The sequence below is a fragment of the Microcaecilia unicolor genome, chromosome 11 (assembly GCF_901765095.1).
Source record: "Microcaecilia unicolor chromosome 11, aMicUni1.1, whole genome shotgun sequence".
NCBI classification, from domain to species: Eukaryota; Metazoa; Chordata; class Amphibia; order Gymnophiona; family Siphonopidae; genus Microcaecilia; species Microcaecilia unicolor.
Window position 1 is genome coordinate 65,787,173 of NC_044041.1, and position 23,247 is coordinate 65,810,419.

The window sequence follows — 23,247 nt, forward strand, 5'->3', positions numbered from 1 at the left end:
TATGGACTTTCACGAATTTGTCCAAACTATTTTTAAACCTTGCTAAACTAACTGCTTTTACCACATTCTCTAGCAACCAATTCCAGAGTTTAATTACAAGTTAAGGGGGGTCTTTTACTAAGGCGCGCTCACGTTTTTAGCATGCACTAAAATTGGGCGTGCGCTAAAAGTTAGAGATGCCCATAGGAATGCATTGGCGTCTCTAACGTTTAGCGCACGCCCAATTTTAGCACGTGTTAAAAACATGAGCGCACCTTAGTAAAAGGGGGTCTCTGTGAAGAAAACCTTTCTTGGATTTGTTTTAAATGTACAACTTAGTAACTGTTTCTCATAGAGCAAGAAGTGCTGTCTTAAATAGGCTTCCAAGTGTTCCCTAAGTTCATAAGTTTAGTAAGGGTAATCTTGGGATTCTCTGACAGGATGGGGTTGAGGGGGGGTAGGAAATAGACGTTATTGTTCTATGGCGACCTGGGGTCATAAGAGTCCAGATAACGGGTCACCTTAGTTGTAGGTCATAGGTAATGATTACAGTATGGTGGGAATGGGGTGTGACTTAGAGGGGCATTTTCGAATGGGACAGCCAAGTTGCAATTTGGACGTCCTTGCAAAATGTCCAAATCCAGGGTCGGGGAAACCTGTATTTTCAAAACAAGATGGACATCCATCTTTTGTTTCGAAAATACCATCAGGGATGTCCAAATCCTTAAATTTCGCCGTCCCTAGATTTGGACATCCTTAGACATGGACGTTTCTGATTTTTGGTGATTTTCGAAACCAAAGACGTCCATGTCAAAAACCACCAAATGCAAGCAATTTGGTCGTAGAAGGAGCCAGCATTTGTAGTGCACTGGTCCCCCTGACATGCCAGGATACCAGCCGGGCACCCTAGGGGGCACTGCAGTGGACTTCATAAATTGCTCCTGCGAACACAGCTCCCTTACCTTGTGTGCTGCGCCCCCAAAACCCACAACCCCCAACTGTACACCACTACCATAACCCTTATGGGTGAAGGGGGCACCTAGATGTGGGTACAGTGGGTTTGTGGTGGATTTGGGAGGGCTCGCTGTTTCCTCCACAAGCATAACAGGTGGTGGGGGGGCTGGGTCCACCTGTCTGAAGTGCACTGCACCCACTAAAACTGCTCCAGGGACCTGCATACTGCCGTCATGGACCCGAGTGACATCTGAGGCTGGTATAGAGGCTGGCACAAAATATTTTTAAAGATGTTTTTTAAGGGTGGGAGGGGGTTGGTGACCACTGTGGGAGTAAGGGAAGGTCATCCCTGATTCCCTCCGGTGGTCATCTGGTCATTTTGGGCAACTTTTGTGCCTTAGTCGTAAGAAAAACAGGTCTGGGTGAAAATGTCCAAGTGCTCGTCAGGGATGTCCTTGTTTTTTTCGTTTATGGGTCAAGGACGTTCCAAGTGTTAGGCACACCTAAGTCCTGTCTTTGCTACGCCTCCGACATGCCCCCTTGAACTTTGGCCATCCTTGCGATGGAGTGCAGTTGACGACAACCTAAATCGAGCTTCGATTATACCGATTTGGACGTCCCTGGGAGAAGGACATCCATCTTCTGATTTATGTCGAAAGATGGACGTCCTTCTCTTTCAAAAATGAGCCCATTAGTAAGTCAGGATTACAAAAGTTTTTTTTAGTGTTTATTGTTCTGTATTAGGTTGACATTTTTGCTTACAATAGTTGTTTATAGATTTGGCGATTTAATCCTGTCTAGATTCTTTATAAAATGTTGGAATCAGAAGGGCATACGGGCTGGGCGGGAGGTGGGGAGTTGGAGCAGGAATGAATCTTGTAAAAATATTGAACAACACATGTTTCTGTTTGAATTAATGTATCTTTATTTTTCTGTTCAATAAAAAGTTGTTTACAGTTAAATGTACAACTTAGTAGCTTCATTGTGTGCCTGAGTACTTACTTGAATTTTTGGAAAAAGTAAGCAAGTGATTCACCTCTACCCATTCCATATCACTCAGTATTTTATAGACCTCTATTATATCTCCCTTTATCTGTCTCTTCTCCAAGCCCAGCCTTTCCTTATAGGGAAGTCGCCCCATCCCCTTTATTATTTTTGTCATCCTTCTCTCTACCTTTTCTAATTCTATTTTTTTGAGATTCCTAACATTATATTTGCTTTCTTAGTTACTGCTGCACACTGAGCAGAGGGTTTCAATCTATCATCAACAACAACACCTAAATGTTTTCCCTGGGCGGTGACTCCTAATGTGGAACCTTACATTGTATAGCTATAGTTTGGATCCTCTTATCTGTTTTTTGTTCCAGACAGACCTTACAACTGAAAGTGTTTCAGTCTGTGGAGGAATGTTTGTATATTTATTTTATTTATTTATTTCTGCATTTATACCCCACATTTTCCAATCTAGTTGTCGGTTCAAAGTGGTTTACAGATTGATTTGAATAGTCCAGTTACAAGGTTGTTTGGTGCAGATGCGAGCTTAGATCAGAGTCCATGATTGGTCAGTCGCTGCGGTGTGTTGGTTTGTGTTTCGGTCGATTCTGTGGGTTCGTCGAAGATGAAGATTCTGTAGAAGTGAACTTTCAGGTGTTTCCGGAAGATTATGTAATTATTTATGCATTTTAGAGCTGATGGTAATGTGTTCCAGATATTGGGACAAATGTATGTGAAGTTGGTGGAGTAAGGATTTGTATTTTAGTCCTTGGCATTTGGGAACGTGTAGGGTGACGTAGGTTCTTGCTCCCTTTAGTGCGTTGCATATAGGTAATTCTATTAGGTTTTGACATGTATTCTGGTGCAAGGCCGAAAATTATTCTGTAGGTCAGTAAGCATATCTTAAAGGATGTGCGTGATTTAATAGGTAGTCAGTGGAAGTTTTGGAATAGCGGTTTTATGCTTTTGAATAGCTTTTTTCTGAATATTAGTCTTGCCACTGTGTTTTGAGCTGTTTGTATTTTCTTTAATAATTGTTCCTTGTATCCGGTATAAACTCCGTTGCAGTAGTCAGTACATGAGAGGACCATGGACTGGACTAGTGATTGGAAGATATTTCTATAGAAGTAGATTTTTTTTCATTTTAGTTTCCATATGATTTGGTCCAAAAATCAAGCTTCTTCTACAGAATGTATGAATTACTTCCACTCAATAAACTGCAGACCTCAATACCTGTTGCTTATAAAACAGGAGGAAAAGACCTGAAAAGACCCTTGGTGCTCAAGTGAACTTGTCATTGACACATTTTTAACACTTATTGGGTCATTATGTCATCATAGGCCAATAACCTCCTTACATTTTTTTACTTTTTCATCTTCAAAATTAGTGACAATATCGATGTGTCCATAAAAATGTGAAATAACACGATGCAAACCATTGACAAAAAAATTTAAATCATTAGAGCAACTTAGCTTGACTTATGTGTTTCTTCTCTAGTGGCAGGCTTGTTCTCTGGCTCCGCTTGAAGTATTGCCACAGTGTTGATCCCGGAAGTCACTGCAGTCACACTCCACTTGGCTATCTGCCAGCTGTGACTCCTTTCTTTCCCCCGATGCAGGTGGCTATGGGATCCTGTGGATCTGGCGCTCATTTACCACATGGTCAATGGCAATGTCGGGCATGCTGCTCCTTCAAGTGACGAGCACTGAAGGAGTGATTCTGGCATTTCTTTGCGGCTGTCCGACCTGCTGCTTCACCGCTTCGTACCCAGAGGTAGGGTGCTGTGAGATTCTGTGGGCTGGATTCTCATCTGCTGTGTGGTCGCTGTTGGCATTGGGCGTGCTTGTCTAGTTGCTCTCCGAAACAGGAGGGAGAGTTCCAACAGCGAGCAAGGGTGGCGCAGGTTGGAGCCACCAGTTTCTAGTGTCTAGACAAGTTTGGTGATAGGGCGTGCTCCTCCAATCTGTCTCCGACAAAGGAAGGAGAGTTTCAACAGGGAGCAAAAGTGGCGAGGGTCAGATCCTCCAGTCTCAGGGACTCAATGCCAAGTGTAACTAACAAAAAAATTGGTCATGTCCATTTTTATCGTGTCAGAAATATTGATAACGTGAACAGAATCGCTTATGTATGATTCCATTTTGGAGACAAATAGTCTTAGGAATACATCTGTGAACTGAGAGAGGGGTTCAAGAACAAATCCTATAGCGGAGTCTTAAAGAGTTTTCTGTATGTTTTTGTATCAGTGAATTACTATTTGTATACATTAAATATAGATGGAATCCACTCACCTATTAAGAACATAAAGAGTTTGATGCTTCTTAAAGCAACACCAAGCTGAAGATGAACATTTAAAACTAAAAAGAGCCTGAATGGGCAAAGTTATTGTTTCATCCTATAATGCCAGGCAGAGGAGGGTGGCAATCCTTGTCCACAGAGGGTTAGCATTGGTCACACATAAGTTTCTGAAGGATCCTGAAGGGCAATATGTAGCTGTGCTAGGAGAAGTATATGGACAATGTCTTCTCCTATACAGTGTGAATGCCCCTAATATGGAGAATCATGGTTACTTCATAAGACTAGGAGCTATGCTTGGGTAATATAAGGGGTTTCAGTTTATAATGGGAGAGGATTTTTAAAAGAAAAAGTATTTTCTGAATTTATTTATGCTATAATAAACTTTAGTAACAAGTGTTCCAAATATCACACTGGCTGATTGTCAACTGTGAAAATCACAAACAAGTATCCAAGTCAAAAGAGAATGACACAAATAAGCTAATTTTCAAAGCACATTGACTTACAAAGTTACATATGTTTCTATGTAACGCTGTAAGTCTATATGCTTTGAAAATGAGCATCTTAGAATAATATGGTCCCCCTAGCACCCCCAGCTCTGGCTGCCCAGGAAGTAAAAGCCCAACCCAGGAATCAAACCTAGGTCTTCCACATTTGTCAGTGAGCCATCAGACTGACCCATATCTATATCCTAGCATTCTATATCCAGGCTCCCTTCTTGTGGGATTCATCACCACAATACCCTAGATTAGACACCTTAACCCAGAAATTCAAAACTGCCCTAAAGGCTCACTACTTTGTCCTGGCATTTGGCCTGTAGTAACTCTGCTGATGGCTGGGAGATGTTGACACATGGCTGTACCTCTTTCTTCTTGCTTCTAAAGCATTTGTCTACGTTATGTATTGTAAGCACAAAAGATGGTATAAAAATTGTGAAATAAACATATTCTATATATGTTTTATGAATAAAATCTCTGTTCTTAAATGTGCATTTCTTTTCATACCTGTTCTCTTTCCTGTTCCTGTTCTTCTGCCTCCATGCTCTGCTCAATCTCAGACAGCAGAGAGGTGCTGTTCAGTGTCTGGAGACTCCTCTCCTCACTAAGTTCTTCCACCTTCTGCTGAAGCTGACGATAGGATACTCTTATCTCCTGCAATTCTAGGTGAGTCTGACGCAACTGCTCAAGATCACAGAAACACAGAAGAATGGGAACAGCTTGAAAAAGGTGTATGGAGACGGGAGAAAGAGAAAGAATGAAGATAAAACAAGAAGTAAAGAGTAGAGCTGAAGGAGAAGGGGGAAATGGGGGAGAGGGGAGACATGAGCTGTGGAGAGGGGAGAGCCATGGAGGGAGAGAAGTTAGGGGAGAATCAGACTGAGATGGTAAAAGGAAGAAAAAGAGTAAGAAGACTAGAACTGAAGGGAAAGAAAAGAGATAGGGACAGAGAAAATAAAGGAGTAGAAATACAATACAAAGCAGAGAAGACAGCAGTTCAGACTTGGACTGATGGAAGAGAGAGACAGGAGAAAGTTGCTAACGAAAAGAGGGCCAAAGAGTGAGCAATTAGCAAAAGAGGAAGAAAATGGGTGAGAGCTGGGCCAGAGAGGAAAAAAAGAAAATAAAATCTAATAATGCTGGTTCTAAAGGGAGAGAGCTTTGGGGAGAGAGGAGGTCCAAGGGAAAGAAAAAGGAAAATAGCTAAAATTGAGTGGAAAGGGAAAACAGAAGACAGAGTACTGTTGAAGAAGGAGAACAGTGGGAGACCAGAGATTGAGAGTGGAGTACAGGAGGGAGAAATGAGGTGAGGAGAGAGAGAAAGATAACGTGGAAAGACAACTGAAAACGGACACGCATTATGGGCGCGTGCCAAATCTGAAATTACCACCAGGAGGGTGCGCTGACCTGGTGGTAGTCTCATTTGGGCATGTGCTGCACGTGCGTAGAGCCTACTGCAGCTTAGTAAAAGGGCCCCAATTAAATACTTTTTAAACAAATAGGAGGAAATATTTTTTTCACTCAAAGAATAGCTAAGCTCTGGAACTCACTGCTGGAGGATGTGGCAACAGCGGTTAGCTATCTGGGTAAAGATTTGGACAAGTTCCTGGAGGAAAAGTCCGTAGTCTGTTATTGAGATGGACATGAAGGAAACCTCTGCTTGCCCTGGGATTAGTAGCATGGAATGGTGCTACTAACTGGGTTTCTGTCAGGTACTTGTGACCTGGACTGGCCACTTGCTGGAAGTAGGATACTGGGCTACATGGACCATTGGTCTGACCCAGTATGACTGTTCTTATGTTATGAGAGAGATCCAAACTATCCAGAGAGATGGTAAAATTCAGTCCTCCTTTCATCTCACTCTCTTTCTTCTTCCCAGCTGGTAAATAATACATTTTAGAAACTGTGAGCAGCATTTTAGAAAGGACGTCCAATTCAGAATATGGATGTCCAAGTCAGAACATCACAAATAGACGTCCATCTTACATGTATGTTAAAGCAGGATGCAACCTATTGTAAAATACATGTGGGATGGATGTCCATTACTGAAAACGTCCAGCATGAACATCCATTTTACAAACTGAAATGTCCAAATTATGAATGGGAGAAACAAGGGACATGGGCATCTGTGTGGCCATTTTATAAGATGACTTATCCAAATGACAATGTAATTTTTTTCAGGTGCCCAATAATCACAACATGTATATAGTAAAAAAGACCTGATTTTGATAATATCAGTGGAGAAACTCAACGGGTGTGAATTTCTTATTCCATCAAGAATTATTCTTCCTTGTCATCATTGGTCCTTTTTAAAACTTTTAAATCTTTTAAAATAATCACTTATTCAAAACTTGTGAAAAATGTATTTCAAGAATTTAATTCCAACTTATCTGATTGTATAGGCTGGGGGCTTACTCTTCTGACATGAAATCATGTTTTGTTGTCCGCTGCGTCAAGGAAAAACCTCCAATATCTGCCATCTGTCATTGACATCATTAGGAAGATAACAAGTTGGCAAGATGGGTCTGATGATGATATTGAGAGGTTTACCTTGAAGTGGCAGACAGCGAAACATGATTTCATGTCAAAAGAGCAAGCCCCCAGCCAACACAATCAGATAAGTTGGAATTAAATTCTTGAAATATATTTTTTGCAAGTGATTGAAATATAAAAGTATTTAAAAAGATTTAAAAAATAAAAAAAGGACCAGTGACAACAAGGGAGAATAATTCTCAATGAAATAAGAAATTCACACCCGTTGAGTTTCTCTACTGAGGTTCGGAAGATATTATCATAATTAGGTCTTTTTTGGTATATACATTTTATAAGATGGACATTTCTATGCTGCCACACAGTCATTCATGCAGAGCAGTGGAGTAGCCTAACTGGTGCTGGCTGACCGAAGGGGTTTTATTTTTGTTCTGAAAATTCAATAAAGATAAGAACTTGAAACAAATGGCAGGCCCGACAAAACGTTAAGCAACAAACTGAGATCCCATGGAGGAAGGACAGGTCTCAACAGGGGACATAGTTGTTTGATCCTGGGCAAAAAATGCACCATATCTGAATCAGCTACCAGAAAGATGCTGAGAACCTTACAGGGCTGGCACTTGGACCTTCAAGGAGATAAGGGCCAGTCCCTGCTAAAACCCTGCGACATCATGAAGCTGCACTTGTCATGGGGAAATGGAGAGCTGCTCACAACAATGCTCAAAGACACACCAAATTCATATGTAAACCAAAAACATAGATCTCTTCCGGGTTTCTAAGCAGAGTGGAGATGACTGAAGCAGAACATCTACATCTCAACAGGTGCTTCCTTTTAAGGGCCAAACCATAAGCCAGAAGGGATCTAGATCTTCCACTTCTACTGGCCCCTGGCTTAGAAGCCCCCCCCCCCCTGCTTCAGCAGTAGCCTCAGAGGCTCCACCAGCAGGCAGGGAAAATTTTCATACCAAGGTCAGAGAGGCCAGACCAGCGCAGCTATCCTCCATAGAACCCTGCCAACCAGTGGCCACAGAGGAAAGATGTACAGAGGCTCCTGTCTGAGCCAAGACTGAACCAGTACATTGATGCCTGTAGAGCCAGCCCCCCTCCTGCAGCTGAAGAAATGTGCAGTCTTGGAGTTCGGCTGAATAGCCATCAGATCAAACCCCAGGGGACCCCACTGAGAAACAAGGAGATGAAACACTGACAAGCTGAATTCCCACTCCCCTGGTTCCAATGAATGATGACTAGGGAAGTCTTCTAGCACATTCTCCTTCCCAGAAATGTGAGCCGCACAGAAGGCTATCACAAGTGCCTTTGCCCATCTACAGTTAAGTTTCAACTCTAATATCACCACCATGCTTCTGGTTTATCCTTGCTTGTTGGGTGTGGCACTGTCCAATATCACCCAGACCACGTTCGCTCAAATCAGGGGTCAAACTATACCAGAACTGGATGGATGGCTCTCATCTCCAGCTAATTAATGGGCCAGGAGAACTCCTTCTGGGATCTACAGCCCTGAGCTATCTGGCTCAGGCACTGGGCTCCCAAAACAAAAAGACTGGGATTGGTTGTCACCACCAGGTACTCAGAGGCTCCAGAGGAATACCCTTCAGCAAATTTTGGGGGTAGATCCACCAGACCAAACTCCAGCAGACTCAGTCCATCAGCATGAGCCAGATCATGAAGTCCTTTGAATTAGGGGCCCAGCGAGATAGCAATGGCAACTGAAGTGGCCCCACATGGTCCCTGGCCCATGCAACCACCTCTAGATTCACTGCCATGGACCCAAGAAGTTGTAAATAATTCTAGGCCCATGTCACCACCTATAACTTGAGTATCTGGTCCTCCATGAGAACACTGCTCCCTGCTGGTACTGAAGAGGACCCTAGGTACTCCAGCTGGTAGGTTGGGATTAGGTAGCCCTTGGCATAATTTACAATCCATCCTAGGCACTTAAGGAATCTAGTCACTTGAGATGCATCCTCCCTTGATTCTGACTCCAAGCTGGATCTCACCAACCAATTATCTAGACGGGGGTGTGCCCAGATCCCTTGTTTGTGCAGGTGGACTGCTACCATTACCATGGCCTTGATGAAGGTATGGGGTGCTACTGGCAACCCAAAGTGGAGTGCCCTGAAATGAAAGTGACAGCCCAGGATGCAGAAGCACAGAAAATGCTTGTGGCCCGGCCTGATGGGAATGTGGAGATATGTCTCCAACAGATCCAGAGAAGTTAAAAACTCATCCAGGTGAACCAAGGCGATCAGACTGCAGGGTCTCCATCCGGAGGTGAGGTGCACAGAGAGAGACATTAACCCCCTTTGAAATCTAGAATGGGACTAAATGGGTTACCCTTTTTGGGAACCACAACATAGATGAAGTAACTCTAGACTTGGGATGGGTTCCATCACTCCCAACTAGAGCAAGTTGCTGTAGCGTAGCTTCCACCATCTGTCTTTTCTAGGTGGAGCCGCAGAGAGACTCCATAAAGGCATCAGAAACTGGATTGGGAAATTTCAGGGCATAAACCTGGCACACCATCTCAGAGACCCATTGGCTGCTGGAGGTGAATAGGATCCACTCATGGTGGAAGTCTGCCTCATACTTGCACCAGCAAAGGACCCTCCAAATCCTCATTGTGGCCCTTGGTGGTTCCTGCATGATTCAGGTTAACTGTGTCCTGGGGTCTCCTGGGGTTACAAAAGGAAGGCACTGGTGTCCCTAGGGGGCTTGTAGGTCTGCTGGGAGCCTGCCTATCTGACCAAAACTGGCCTACATCCTGGGACCAAGGCTTACCCCTGGCAGAACAGGTTGCAGCCTTTGACCTGTCCTCCAAGAGCCTCTGGGGTCTGGCTTCTCCAAATCCCTCACCAATTTCTAAAGTTATTCCCCAAATAACAGGTGACTCCCAGAAGGAAGCTTGCTCAAGTGTGCCTTGGAGGCCGCACCTGCGACCCAGTGTCACAACCACAACTATCTCAAGGCTACCATCACAGACATCCACCAAAATGCTGCTCTGGATTCCAAGCACCACAGAGAACTCTGGGAGAGCTGCAGTCCCCACAACTTGGTTCAGGCCCCATAACCCCCACATATGGCTTGCTTGCCTATAGCAATTGAGGAAAATACCTATTTTAGGAGCTGCTGCACCTTATTTTTGTGGGCTTCTTTGAGGGATGATCCTCTCTTAACCAGGATGGTAGTCTTTTTGGTCTCCACCATGACCAGGGACTAGTTACAAACATTTCTACTTCAATTTCTTGGAAGAGCGAACAGCCAAAAAGTGAAAAGACAAAACTGAGTGTTGTCTAGAAGCATAGATAAAAGTGTGTGTGGGGGGGGGGGGGGGGGGGGGGAACAGACAGGAGAGCAGGCTTAAGGGCTGAGTTTGAAAAAAAAGAAGGAAGAACCAGAAACTGGGTGGAAACTAGAGCTGAGTAAAGGAAGGGAAGAAACAACCCTGAGAAGGAGAAAAATGCCATCTTGTTCTTTTCTGTTTCTTTTTTTTATTATTTTCATTTCCCCTCTCTCTCTTTCTCCTGTTTCCCTATTTCTATCATGCTCTTGCTCCCATCTATTCTCCCTTTCTGTCTTGCCCTCTCTCTTCTTTTCTCTCTTCAATTTCACCTTGTTTCATCCTCCTTCTCTCTCTTTTCCTTCCTACTTCTTTTCTTCCCTTAATCTCTCCTTTCTAACTTGTCTTCCTCTGTTCTAACCTCTCTTCTGTCCTTCTATTCCTGCTTGCACTCTCTCCTTCCACTCTCCCATCCTGTTCCCTGTTTCTCTTTCAACCTTTCTCAAACTGTCTCCTTTTCTCTCTCTCCATCTCCATTTGTTACCATAAATAAACATTTACTTTTAAATACAATCACAAATACATATGCCTGATTATTGTGTAGTTTTGGAGGATCCTTCTTATTTTTGCTTTATTTGTTGCAGAATCACTTATTATTGTCTCTTTGTTCTAATTACAGTTTTAATACTTTCTCCCAGTTAGATCTTTGGCTATTCTTTGGAAACGACAAGAGACTCCGTAACGTAGATATTTTAGATATCTAAAACGTTTGGTGCTTTTACTGCTCAGACAGTTTTTAAACAGAAGTGGGACTTTCCCACCTTACCTGCAAGTCCTTGTCATAACTCTGTCTATCTAGGATCAAGACCCTGTCCTGCAGCTCTTCTATAGTTCCCTGAAGTAAGAAATTTTCTTCCAACATGGCACTGAGTTGTCCTTCTGCTTCTTGTTTCTGGTCTAGCAGCAGGTTAATCTGAAAGACAAACATGAAGATTGTGACTGCACCGAATAAATACAGCCCCCCCCCCCCCCCCCAGGGTTTAATGAATGAACAAAATTCAATTCCTTTAAGAGAAGGCATGAAGAGCTCAGGGTGAAGAACATATGTTGCTTGGCAAAATTTGCAGAGGAAATGGAAATAGATGCTCTGAAGTGATAGATTCTGCCCCCTGTTTCCCCCCTCTTCATACACACATATACCCAGAACAGTAACAAATCATCTTGAGCTTGGGCAAAAGATTGATGTATTTGCATCCTAAACAACAAACTCCTGAGGAGCAAAGATTGAAATATTGAAAAGAAATGGAAAAGGAAGAAAGGGGAAGAGAGAAGGCTGAAAGGGAAGGGAGATGGAAGACAGTCAAGAAAATATTATAAGGGTCAGACTCAGACAGAAAGAATATTTGACGCCACTGTAACAACAAATAGAATGCTTAAGTAGCAGATTCCTAGCACATATTCCTCTCCCTGTGTTAAAATCTGACCTGCTTCTCCTACTCAGTGTTTCAATACTTCTTTTTTCTCTGCAACAGCTACTGCACACTTTCTTTTCTCTCCTACTCAAACCTCCCACATGCTTCTATCCCTTGCTCAAACTGTCACCTTCCCAGCCTACTCCTTCAGAGCCAGATTAAAAAATCTTTTTAGCATGACAATTTGTACATGTATCATCAAAATAATATATTAAGTGGTACATTTTCAACTGCAAAGTTAAGCTTGTGTTTTTAAGAACAGAAAAAAACCCCTCTAAATTCTGAAGAACAAATTTCTCCTGTTTCTCTAAGAGATTTTTCTGGTCATTTTGTTTTAGGGAAGTCTTATTCTCTGTCCAGTCAATATTCAGCCAGCGGTGGTCAGCTTTTTTTTTTTTAACACAGTCCACTGGACAGAACTAGTCCTGGATATTCAATGCTGGGCAATGTCTGGACACTGGCATTGAATATCCTGGGCTAATTTGGCATATGGAAGCCGCTGTACCTTACCTCTATAAGACACCCATATAGTCCCTGGCTGAATACTGTCTGGGAGCCGAATGAGTATAAGCAGATTTCTTCACCAACTCTATCCACCCCCTCCCTTTTCCATGAAGCCAGTAAGCCACAGATCAGACCTTCCCACCCCAGTAGACATCCCCAGGCCTAACCTTTTTTATCCCTGTTGGTTTAGCGGGATCTACAAGCAGGAGAGATGCCCACTCGCTCCTGCCCATCGCAACTTCTTTCACAAAATGGCTGCTGTGACCTTTCATGGCAGCATCTCAGTACTGCTGTCCTAACTTTATCTGCTTACTTCCCCCATCTTGTGTGGGTTCCATTACCAACTGCTGGAACAGTTCTCAAACTGAATCCAAGATCTCCCTACTTCTAGAAGACCCTGCAAAAGGGATCCTCCAATCAACATCTGACATATTAAAATCAACTATTAGTAGGATTTCACCTATCATAACTCTATTTTTAATATCTTCAATTAAATTTCTGTCCACTTCTTTTGCCTGTGACAAAGGCCTGTATATCACATCTATGTAAATACAATTTTTTATTGTTGTTATTCATTCCCTCTTTCCAAACTAATCACACAGTGCTTCTTCCTTACCCTGTTAGTCCTGTGGTGGTTTCACCAAAACACAGACCATGTTGAGTCTGTTTAATAATGTTCTGGTTTGACACCCCCTATTCTTAAAGACTCCTTGTGTTTTTTGGCTCTTTTGCTCTGTTTGCTTTCGATTTCCTCTCCTACGTTTCCATAACTATATCCCAGTCATGGTTCTCTGTGAACATTACATTATATTTGTGTCTTATATTCCACATATAACCATACAGGGTTCAAGGCAGATTACAAAACTAAGATATAAAACCTAGGAGTAAACAACAGGACAATTATGTGTAATGCCACAAAGTAGAAAATTCCAGTAAAATTAACATCATGTAATATTAAGTATAACAATAATATGGTCTCAGAACAAAATAGTTTTTATAGCCCTTTTAAAAAGAGTATAATTGGTCTCATGGCATATCTCAACAGAGATTCCATGATTTTGCTACTTGATAAAAAAAATTATACTGTGAAGTGTTTAACAGATTTTACGCCTCTGAGGTTCAGAAAAAAACAATGGCGCTGAGCCTTGAGTAATAAAACAAAATTATACAATAGAGCTTGAACAAAATTCTAACTTCATAGGTAACCAGTGAGATTTATTTATTTATGGTTTGCTTATACCCCACATTTTCCCACACAGATTGGAAGTATAGTGGTGTCACTCTTTCATATTTACTGGAGGAATAGATTAATCTCAGAGCAATATTTTGTACTGCTTGCAATCTTCTGTTGATGTACTTTGAGCATCCCAAGTATATTATGTTGCAATAATTAAGCTTGGATAATAAACAAGATAATAAAAAACAACTCTGTTACTCCACTAAATCCAAGGCAGCCTTTTTCATCACAGCTTCTAGATTCATAACCTTATTTCTCATACTACAGGCACTGGTATACACTGCTTTCCAGATGTTCCCATTTTTCCCATTTCTATATACTTAATGTTTCAGTAACTTGAGGCTTTTCTTACCTTTGGGCTTTGATCACCCAGCCCTAACAAATCTAGTTTAAAGCCCTCTTCACTAGGTTAGCCAGCCTGCTGATGACACTTCTTCCCTTTGATAGATGAACACCATCTCTGCTCAGCAGCCCTTGGAAAATCATCCCATGATCCATGAAGCCAAAATACTCTTGAAGACACCATCCACACACTATGCATTCATCTCCAGGATGCAAATTTCTCTGCCTTGGTCTTTATCCTTGACAGATAGGACTGACAAACACCACAAGTGCACCTATCTGATTCACTCTTTCTCCCAGAGTCATGAAGTCACTTTTGATACATTCAGAGGGATACTTAGCATTATTATTCATGCCAACATAAATGAGCAGCATCAGATAATTCTCAGTAGGCTTGATAAGTCTCGGCAAACTCTCCATAACATCTTGAATCTTGGCACTTGGCAGATAGCACACCTCATACAATATCATGTCTGGTCAGCAGATGGATGCCTCTGTACCCCTCAGAAGGGAATCACTAACCATCAATACTTTTTGCTTCCTAGGGGTCACTGATCGAGCAACTTTGGGGATTCTGAGCTTCAGTTCCTCTTGTTTGTGGGATGCTCTCACCTTTTCCACTTCCAGGGCTTAATACTAGTTCTTTTGTTTGAAGGAGGTGAAGTCATAGTGTAGATCCTACAGGATCTCATGACCCTATCCAGTTGTCATCTTTCAGCACAGCTTTTTCTTCCACTCTGCTAGAGATCTTTGATTTCTCAACCTTGCCACCTCCTCTAAAAGTTTCTCCACTTCTTTCATGAAGGATTGAAGCTGCAGACATCTCACACAAGGAACCAGACCCTTGATTTGGATCACACTTTCCATCTGGACAAGGGCAGAAGCTGTAACTGGGGCAACAGCTTTGGGGACACAATGTTTCTTAAGCCATACTTCAGTTGCAGAAGCTTTTGCACCTGTTGAAGGAAAAAAGAAAAGCACCTTCTTTTCCTCAGCTGTTCTGTTCTGCAGTCAGACATTACTGGACCCTGAAATTCTGTGCTGAATTAAATTCAGGTACTGGTCTATTAAGGAAGAAAATACCTGGGTCCTAAGGGATAATGTATCCCAGAAGCACACGGATTCTACGGTGGATGGCCCTCCAGTATGACCAAACGTTTGGACAATGCCACCAAATATAGCCCATGGTATACCTAGCCCATGCTGCCTCTAACAATTGGGAGAAGCCCCCAAGAAACAGGAATGTGGTAACAGGTGTAAGATACCATTGATACATTATATTTACAGAGTATTCTTGCAAATTAAGTGCTTTAGCATTAGTGAATAATGCTGCCTCTATTTTATCCCACATAACTGACTCATAATGAATCCCCAGCAAAACTTCTCAATTGAGTCTATAACCTAGATACTTAGGCCTTTGCCTACACAAATACGTATACAGAGCAGAGTCCAAACTTTTAGTTGACAAACAATCCTCACAAAATTCCTGTAAGCATGCTTCTTCTCTAAGAACCAGCATCTTGATCTGCTTAGTACTAAAAAATGCACTATCTGAAGATAGGTATAATAATATTGAGGCAATGAGTACATGCTGGCTAGTGTATCTAAGCTAATCAAGGTGTCATCATCAAGCAGCTGACTCAACCATTCCAGTCCCATAACCCTACAGGTATGGTAAAGCCCCGGCTCCAAGCCTGGTGGAAAAAGGGGATTAAAATAAATCAGAGAGTTCTCAATAGCTGGAACATAAGGGCCCTGGACTCACAATCCCAAGTGCAGAAGGTAACAACAGATGTTGAGGAATAGTACTCTAGAAGTGTTCTAGATTTTGGGGTTGGGGGTATCCAGATCAAATAGGAGCGCTTAACAGGCCCTATTAACCCAAAACTTGCATTCTGAGTTCTGGAACTACTTGATGGCAGAACATATTTAAGTTGCTCTATAGTAAAGCACTACGTTTGGAACACCCAGCCCTTCCATCTTTTGGTCTCTGTCAAGTTCACAGCCATAGTACTATCTGGATTAACACTGAAAGGTCTGAATCTCCTTTAACAAACTAGACAAGGAAATGATAAGCTGAGAGCGATAGACAAAATTTAATCATCAGCAAACAAAGCCAACTTATGCTCCTGCCCAGCCTCCTTCAATGTTTGGGTCTATTTTATTTATTTATTAAGATTTATTCACCACATTTTTGAAGGAATTCACTCAAGGTGGTGTACAGCAAGAATAATTCAAACACAGGCAATAGACAATTGCAGCAGTAAAAATATTCATACAATACAAGGTATGGCATAGTATGCTACATTACAATGTCAATACAATCTACTATAATAATTTGCACCTTCAACGTTCTGAAGCTGACTCCATGGCAGACTTCAGTGAAGGGTTCGTAAGTCTGTCACTATCTCTCTCTGTCCCACCCTCGCATCAAAATGTGATGACGTCGAGGGCAGAACAGTGAGAGGGAAGAGAACGCTGCAGAGTTGCCAGGCAAAGGAACGTGACGTCACACGCATGAGGGTGTTGTCGTCCCTCCCTTCCTCCCTCCCTCCCTCCCAGTTCCAGGCCCCCTCCCTCCAATTTTTAAAAGTCATCTTCACTTACCAAGTCAGGGTTATGGCGGCCGGCAGCAGCGGTAAAACGCGTGCAGGTTCGGCCTTTCTCTCTCTCTCAGCTGTGGTCCTGCCCTTGCTGAAACAGGAAATGAGGGCGGGACCACAGCTTTGAGAGAGAGAAGGGCCTAGCCTGCACGCCTTTTACCACTGCTGGCGGCCGCCTTAACCCCAACGAGGTAAGTCAAGATGACTTTTAAAATTCGGAGGGAGGGGGCCTGGAACTGGAAGGGAGGGAGGGAGGAAGGGAGGGACGACGACCCTGGAACTGGGAGGGAGGGAGGGAGCCTGAAACTCGGACGGAGGGGGGGACCCTGAAACTCGGAGGGAGGGAGGGGTGTACCCTGAAACTCGGAGGGAGGGAGGGAGGACCCTGAAACTCAGAGGGAGGGAGGGAAGGGGGGACCCTGGAAATCGGAGGGAGGGAGGGAGGGAGGGAGGGGATGACCCTGGAACTGGGAGGGAGGGGAGGGTGGCACCCCTGGCACACAATCTCACACACACTCTCTCTCTCTCACAGACACACTCGCACCCAGTCTCACTCTCTCTCTGTCACACACACACACTCGCACATTCACTCTCTCTCTCACACACACTCTCTCAAACATACACACTCCGAGGAAAACCTTGCTAGCGCCTGTTTCATTTCTTTCAGAAAGGGCCTTTTTTACTAGTATGCAATAAGACATTTTAATAGTCAGCATAGGGTATAAGTAAAAATGGAACACATAGATAGATAAGATAGAGTAGCAGGAGTTAGCAGACAAGGGGACTAATTTAAGGGAAGTTGTACATGAGGTCTGAAAGGTGCTTAAATATTATCTTATCTGTGTGTGTAACTAGGAAGTTAGTTACGACTTCCATTAAAGGCACGGGTGAACAGCCAAGCTTTTACCTGCTTCCTGAAGAAGAGTTAGTCTTGTGTTAAGCAGACCCTTTCAGGGAATGCAATCCAGTGCATGGGGCTACTCTGGAGAAGGCTCACTGGTGGATATCACATCACGTGATGTCCTTTGGAGAGGGTATGGTTAAGGATACTCCTTGGGAGGACATTAGTCACCTTGGAGGAGTGTAGAGGGAGATCCTGTTCTTCAAGCATTCTGGGCCATTTCCTTTAAGGGTTGTCTGTGATCACAACTGCAAAAGGCTGCAAACAATAATGGCAACAAAAGACAACCCTGATGTACCCATGTTCTCTTCCCAACTGAAACATGGAAGAGAACTCTGTATTGATCCAATTGAAAGCCTTCGCATTAGAGTATAGGGCACTGATACATGCTCTGAATCCTTCCTGAAATCTAAAATGCTGCAGGGTCTGATCTAAAAATCCCCACTGAAACCTGTCAAAGGAAAGAGACTGGCCTGTCCAAACTAGTAGTCTGTGCAACAGATAGCTTAGGCCAATGGTAGCTCTCAGGGACCTCTTGTACCGCCTGCGCAGTCTTTCAATTTTTTTTCCCACCTAATGTTGGGCATCTCTTTCTCGTTCCTTACTCCCCACTTCCCATGGCCCAGCATTGGTCATATTGGCCTACCCTCCCTCCCTGAGTAGGGCATCTTCCACTTCCCTCCTGCTTGCTTGTCTACCTCTCGCCCACCCAATGGTCTTGAAAACTTGATCCTCTTTTCAGCAGCAATTCAGTCAGGCACTCTTTAGCCTACTCCAGAGGCCTTCCCTCTGCAGCAATAAGCAGAGGGAAGGCACCTGGGCATGGCAAGAAAGAGGAGCCTGGCTGAATATTGCCAGGTGAGTGTAGGTAGGCAGGCAGGCATGGATGGATATCGGGGAGGGAATGGAGGGCGGGGAAAGAGAAAAATCAGATCAGACCAAACTAGGCAGAAGTGTGTGCGGGGGGGGGGGGGGAGGCTGGACTCACGGAGGGAGGGCAGGCCAGATTGAGCGATGCTGGACCATGGTGGGGCTGCTGGAAGCAAGAAGCTATTGATCATGGTACACAGAAGGAAAGTGAGAGGGTAGAACCTAGACATGGGGTGGGGGTGGGACTGCTTCCTATGGGATGTGGGAGAAAATAAGGAAAGAGTGAGGGGAGAACATGGACATGGGGAGGAAAAGAGATGCTGGATGCGAGATAGCATAGGGACAGGGATAAGAGGGGTATTGCTAGACACAAGGGGCAGATAGGGATACAGAGGAGTGATGCTGATTGCAAGGGAATCAAAGAGAAAGGGAAGAAATGGTGCGCATGGATGAATGAGAGGGGAAGGGAGAGTGAGGAGATGGTGTACTGTACATGGATGGAGGGAAAGGGAAGAGAAGAAAGAGGAAATAGATAATGCACATGGAAGGAGGGAAGGGGAAGGGAAAAGAGGGATGAGATGCTGTTCACAGATAGATGGGAAGAGGAGAGAAGAGAAACGGAGCAGATGGTGTACATGGATAGAGGGGAGGGAAAGGAAAGGGAAGACAGAAGGAGGGTGCACATAGATGGAGGGGAGGGGAAGGGTAGAGAGAGGAAGGAAATGGTGCACATGGATGAAGGGAGGAGAGGGGAAGGACAGAGAGAGGGAGGAGATGGTGCACATGGATAGATGGGAAGGGAAGACATGGAGAAGTAGATAGATTTGAGAAGGAAGCAGAACAATGGAAGAAAGCTGAATGTAAAAAATTTGTGTCAAAGATGGATGTAGCCAATTAAATGGCCAGAAACAATTTTAAAAATGGGGGTAACACACTCAAAGCAATAACAATACCCAACAACAATTCATATAAAGTATAAATACACCAACTTAAGACCTCAGTGGTGACTTATTTTACATGAGCCAGGAATGCCCTTCGCTCGCCTGCTTCCTCATTAGTCAAAAATATATTTTAACCAAAATTAATATTGTTCCACATGTTTTGTCTCTTTTCATTCTTTTGTGTAAAAGTAACTCAAATTATTACTTAGCTTTAATGAAAAGATTAACCGTTCACCAATATGTGACATGTTTCCCATAGCTTATTATAACACTTCACCCTATTCTGATAGTCATCTTTCTATAACTGTTCAGCTCTTTTTCCCTCACCCATGATCTTGTTGTAACACCAAGTGTATCTGTCACCTGGAATGGCGATGCCATAACAGGTTTCTGTAAGCCACATTGAGCCTGCAAATAGGTGGGAAAATGTGGGATACAAATGCAATAAATAAATAAATCGCTGAATCAGGGTTTAATCCATTGCCAATATCCCACTTCATTTACTGTAATGCAGAGATTCTGCAAAACATGTCCCCACTTAAAAAATTAGCAAAGACAACTAGCTTAGGCAATGCTACCTTAGCAAGGTAATCTTGAATTGCAATGTCTTCAGTGCAAGTATCAGATTTATATCATTCCTTATAAAAGGAACAAAACCATTCCCTAATCACTTCAGAACAGGTCAGCATGTGAGCATCAGAGCCTTTAAATTTATGAATAGTTATCCAAGAGGCACTGAGCCTTAGCTGATCTCTCATTCCAAGACTACTTAATCTGAGCTTCTTATCTTTCCCCCTAAACCAACCTCGCCTCTTCCCCCTTTCTCTATTTCTGTGGATAACACTCTCATCCAGTGGCGTACCTAGGGTAGTTGACCCCCGGGGCCGGTCATTTTTTAACACCCCCCCCCCCCCCCCCAAATCCAGTACTAGGCATACCGAGAATACAAAACATCAGGACCTATAGAGCGATTCTACCATACCATAAGCAGTAATTTCTACGAGTCACACAAGGAAAAGGAAAGCATCTTAAACACTACAGTGAGCACTAGAACATCAATTCACCTATTGTAAAACGAAACCAGACAGAATAATACAGATCGTCGATCCTGCACAGTCAATGCCAACTGAAAGCCATGTCTTTTTCACAAACACAGATACACCCTAATCCACTATAGAATAAGTAGTACAATGCAACACCACAGAAACAGAAAACGTCCCCTAGTACTGTGCAAAATATAAAGACAGCAGATGTAAATTTGAAAAAACTAACAAATACCAATCACCACTTTACAAATTAACAAATAGAAATAAAACAAATAATATCATTTTATTGGACTAATACATTTAGCTTTCAGAGGCCAAAATCTCCTTCCTCAGGTCAATACAGTATAGTGCTGTTACATTATCCTATCCTGACCTGAGGAAGGGGGTTTTGTTCTCTCAAAGTTAAGTCAAAATGTATTAAAATTAGTCCAATAAAAAGATGACCTTATTTACATGTTCTACTTATAAACATTTATTAACACAGCTACAATACTATATCCTAAAGCAAAATAATTAAAATATATATTTACAGTTTGTTGTCTCTGGTTTCTGCTTTCCTCATCTTCTTTTCACTGTCTTCCTTCCATCCAGCATGTCTTCGCTCACTCTCTGCCATCCAGTGTCTGCCCTCTCTAATGTCCCTTCCATCCAGTGTCTGCCCTCTCTCTCTGCCCCTTCCATCCACTGTCTGCCCTCTCTCTCCCTTCCATCCACATCTGCCCTCTATTTCTGCCCCTTCCATCCACCATCTGCCCCAGTCTGCCATCTCTCTCTCTCTCCCTTCCATCCACATCTGCCCTCTATCTCTGCCCCTTCCATCCACCATTTACCCCAGTCTGCCCTCTTTCTCTCTCCCCCTTCCACCCACCATCTGCCCTTTCTCTCTGCCCCTTCAATCCGTCTGCCCTCCCTCTCCCATCCATCCAAGGTCTGCCCTCCCTCACGCTCCCCACTTCCATCCAGGGTCTGTCCCCTTTCTCTCTGCCCCCTCTTTTCAGCCCCCTTATTCCACCTGCCCCTAGTTCCAGCCCCAGCCCACATCTCCCACCTGCCCCCCTTTTCAGCCCCACTATCCCACCAGTCCCCAGCCCTTTTCTCCCATCAGTCCCGAGCTTCAGCTCCAGCCAGTTCTCCCTGTCCCCTTTAAAGCCCCCAGTTTCAGTACTAGCCCCCTTATCCCAAATAACCTCCTTTTCAGCCCCCAGTTCCAGCCCCCTTCATCCATCACATGCCTTGCATCCCCCCTTTTCAGCCCCAGACCCATTCTCCCACCTGCCCCAGGCATGGACCCATTTTCCCTCCTGCCCCCTTGTCAGACCCCCAGACCCCTTCTCCCATCTGAGCACTCCCCTCCCCAATCCCCTTCTCCTCTATGACCACCCCCACCCTCCCCAATCCCCTTCTTCCCTCTGAGCACCCTTACCCTCCCCAATCCCCTTCTCCCCTCTAAGCACCCTCCCCAATCCCCTTCTCCCCTATGAGCACCCCCACCCTCCCCAATCCCCTTCTCCCCTATGACCACCCTCCCCAATCCCCTTCTCCCCTATGAGCACCCCCACCCTCCCCAATCCCCTTCTCCCCTATGACCACCCTCCCCAATCCCCTTCTTCCCTCTGAGCACCCTCACCAATCCCCTTCTCCCCTCTGAGCCCCCCTCTCCCATCTGAGCCCCCCCTCCATCGAGAGGCCTGAGCCCTCTTCACCCTACAGCCACCACCCTGCTTTTTTTTTAAATCCGTGCAGCGATGCAGGCAGCGCCTCGCGTCTGCCCTGCATGAACTGAAAAGAGGAAATCGCTTTGCTGATGTCGGGCCTTCCCTCGCTTGTTGTCCCGCCCTCTTTTGAGGTAACTTCCTATTTCCTCGAGGGTGGGACAACAAGCGAGGGAAGGCCCGACGTCAGCAAAGCGATTTCCTCTTTTCAGTTCAAGCAGGGCAGACGCGAGGCGCTGCCTGCATCGGCGATCGCTGCATGGATTTTTTAAAAAAAAGCTGTCGGCTCTCGCGGAGCACCCCCCACCCGCTGACACCCGGGGCGGACCGCCCCCACCGCCCCCCCCTTGGTACGCCACTGCTCTCATCCTTCCTGTCTCATCAGCTCGTAACCTTGGAGTCATCTTCGACTCCTCCCTCTCCTTCTCTGCACATATTCAGCAGGCTGCTAAAACCTGTCGTTTCTTTTTCTACAATATCAGCAAAATTTGCCCTTTCCTTTCTGAGCACACTACCAGAACCCTCATCCACACTCTTATCACCTCTCGCTTAGACTATTGCAACTTACTTCTCACAGGTCTCCCTCACTTAGCCATCTCCCTCCTCTTCAATCTGTTCAAAATTCTGCCGCACGACTAATATTCCGCCAGTGTCGTTATGCTCATATTAGCCCTCTCTTCAAGTCACTTCATTGGCTTCTTATCCATTTCCGCATACAGTTCAAACTCCTCTTATTGACCTATAAGTGCATTCACTCTGCAGCTCCTCAGCACCTCTCCACTCTCTTCTCCCCCTACATTCCTCCCCGGGAACTCCGTTCACTGGGTAAATCTCTCTTATTTGCTCCCTTCACTGCTAACTACAGACTCCGTTCCTTTTATCTTGCTGCACCATATGCCTGGAATAGACTTCCTGAGCCAGTATGTCAAGCTCCATCTCTGGCCGTCTTAAAATCTAAGCTAAAAGCCCAGCTTTATGATGCTGCTTTTAACTCCTAACCCTTATTCACTTGTTCAGAACCCTTATTTTATCATCCTCACTTTAATATTCCCTTATCTCTTGTTTGTCCTAATTAGATTGTAAGCTCTGTCGAGCAGGGACTGTCTCTTCATGTTCAAG

The 23,247-nt window shown here is 44.1% G+C and overlaps 1 protein-coding gene across 1 annotated transcript in view; it reads right to left on the bottom strand.

The window, feature by feature from the left end:
* The window catches only part of BICDL1 (BICD family like cargo adaptor 1), a 135,869-nt gene that overhangs the window by 64,202 nt on the left and 48,420 nt on the right, over window positions 1-23,247 (bottom strand). Inside the window, exons 4-5 of the mRNA XM_030218530.1 lie at window positions 11,327-11,473; window positions 5,223-5,396 (exon numbers count right to left, since the gene is read on the bottom strand). Of these exons, the coding sequence (XP_030074390.1) occupies window positions 5,223-5,396; window positions 11,327-11,473 (321 nt within the window). The remainder of the gene's footprint in view (window positions 1-5,222; window positions 5,397-11,326; window positions 11,474-23,247) is intronic.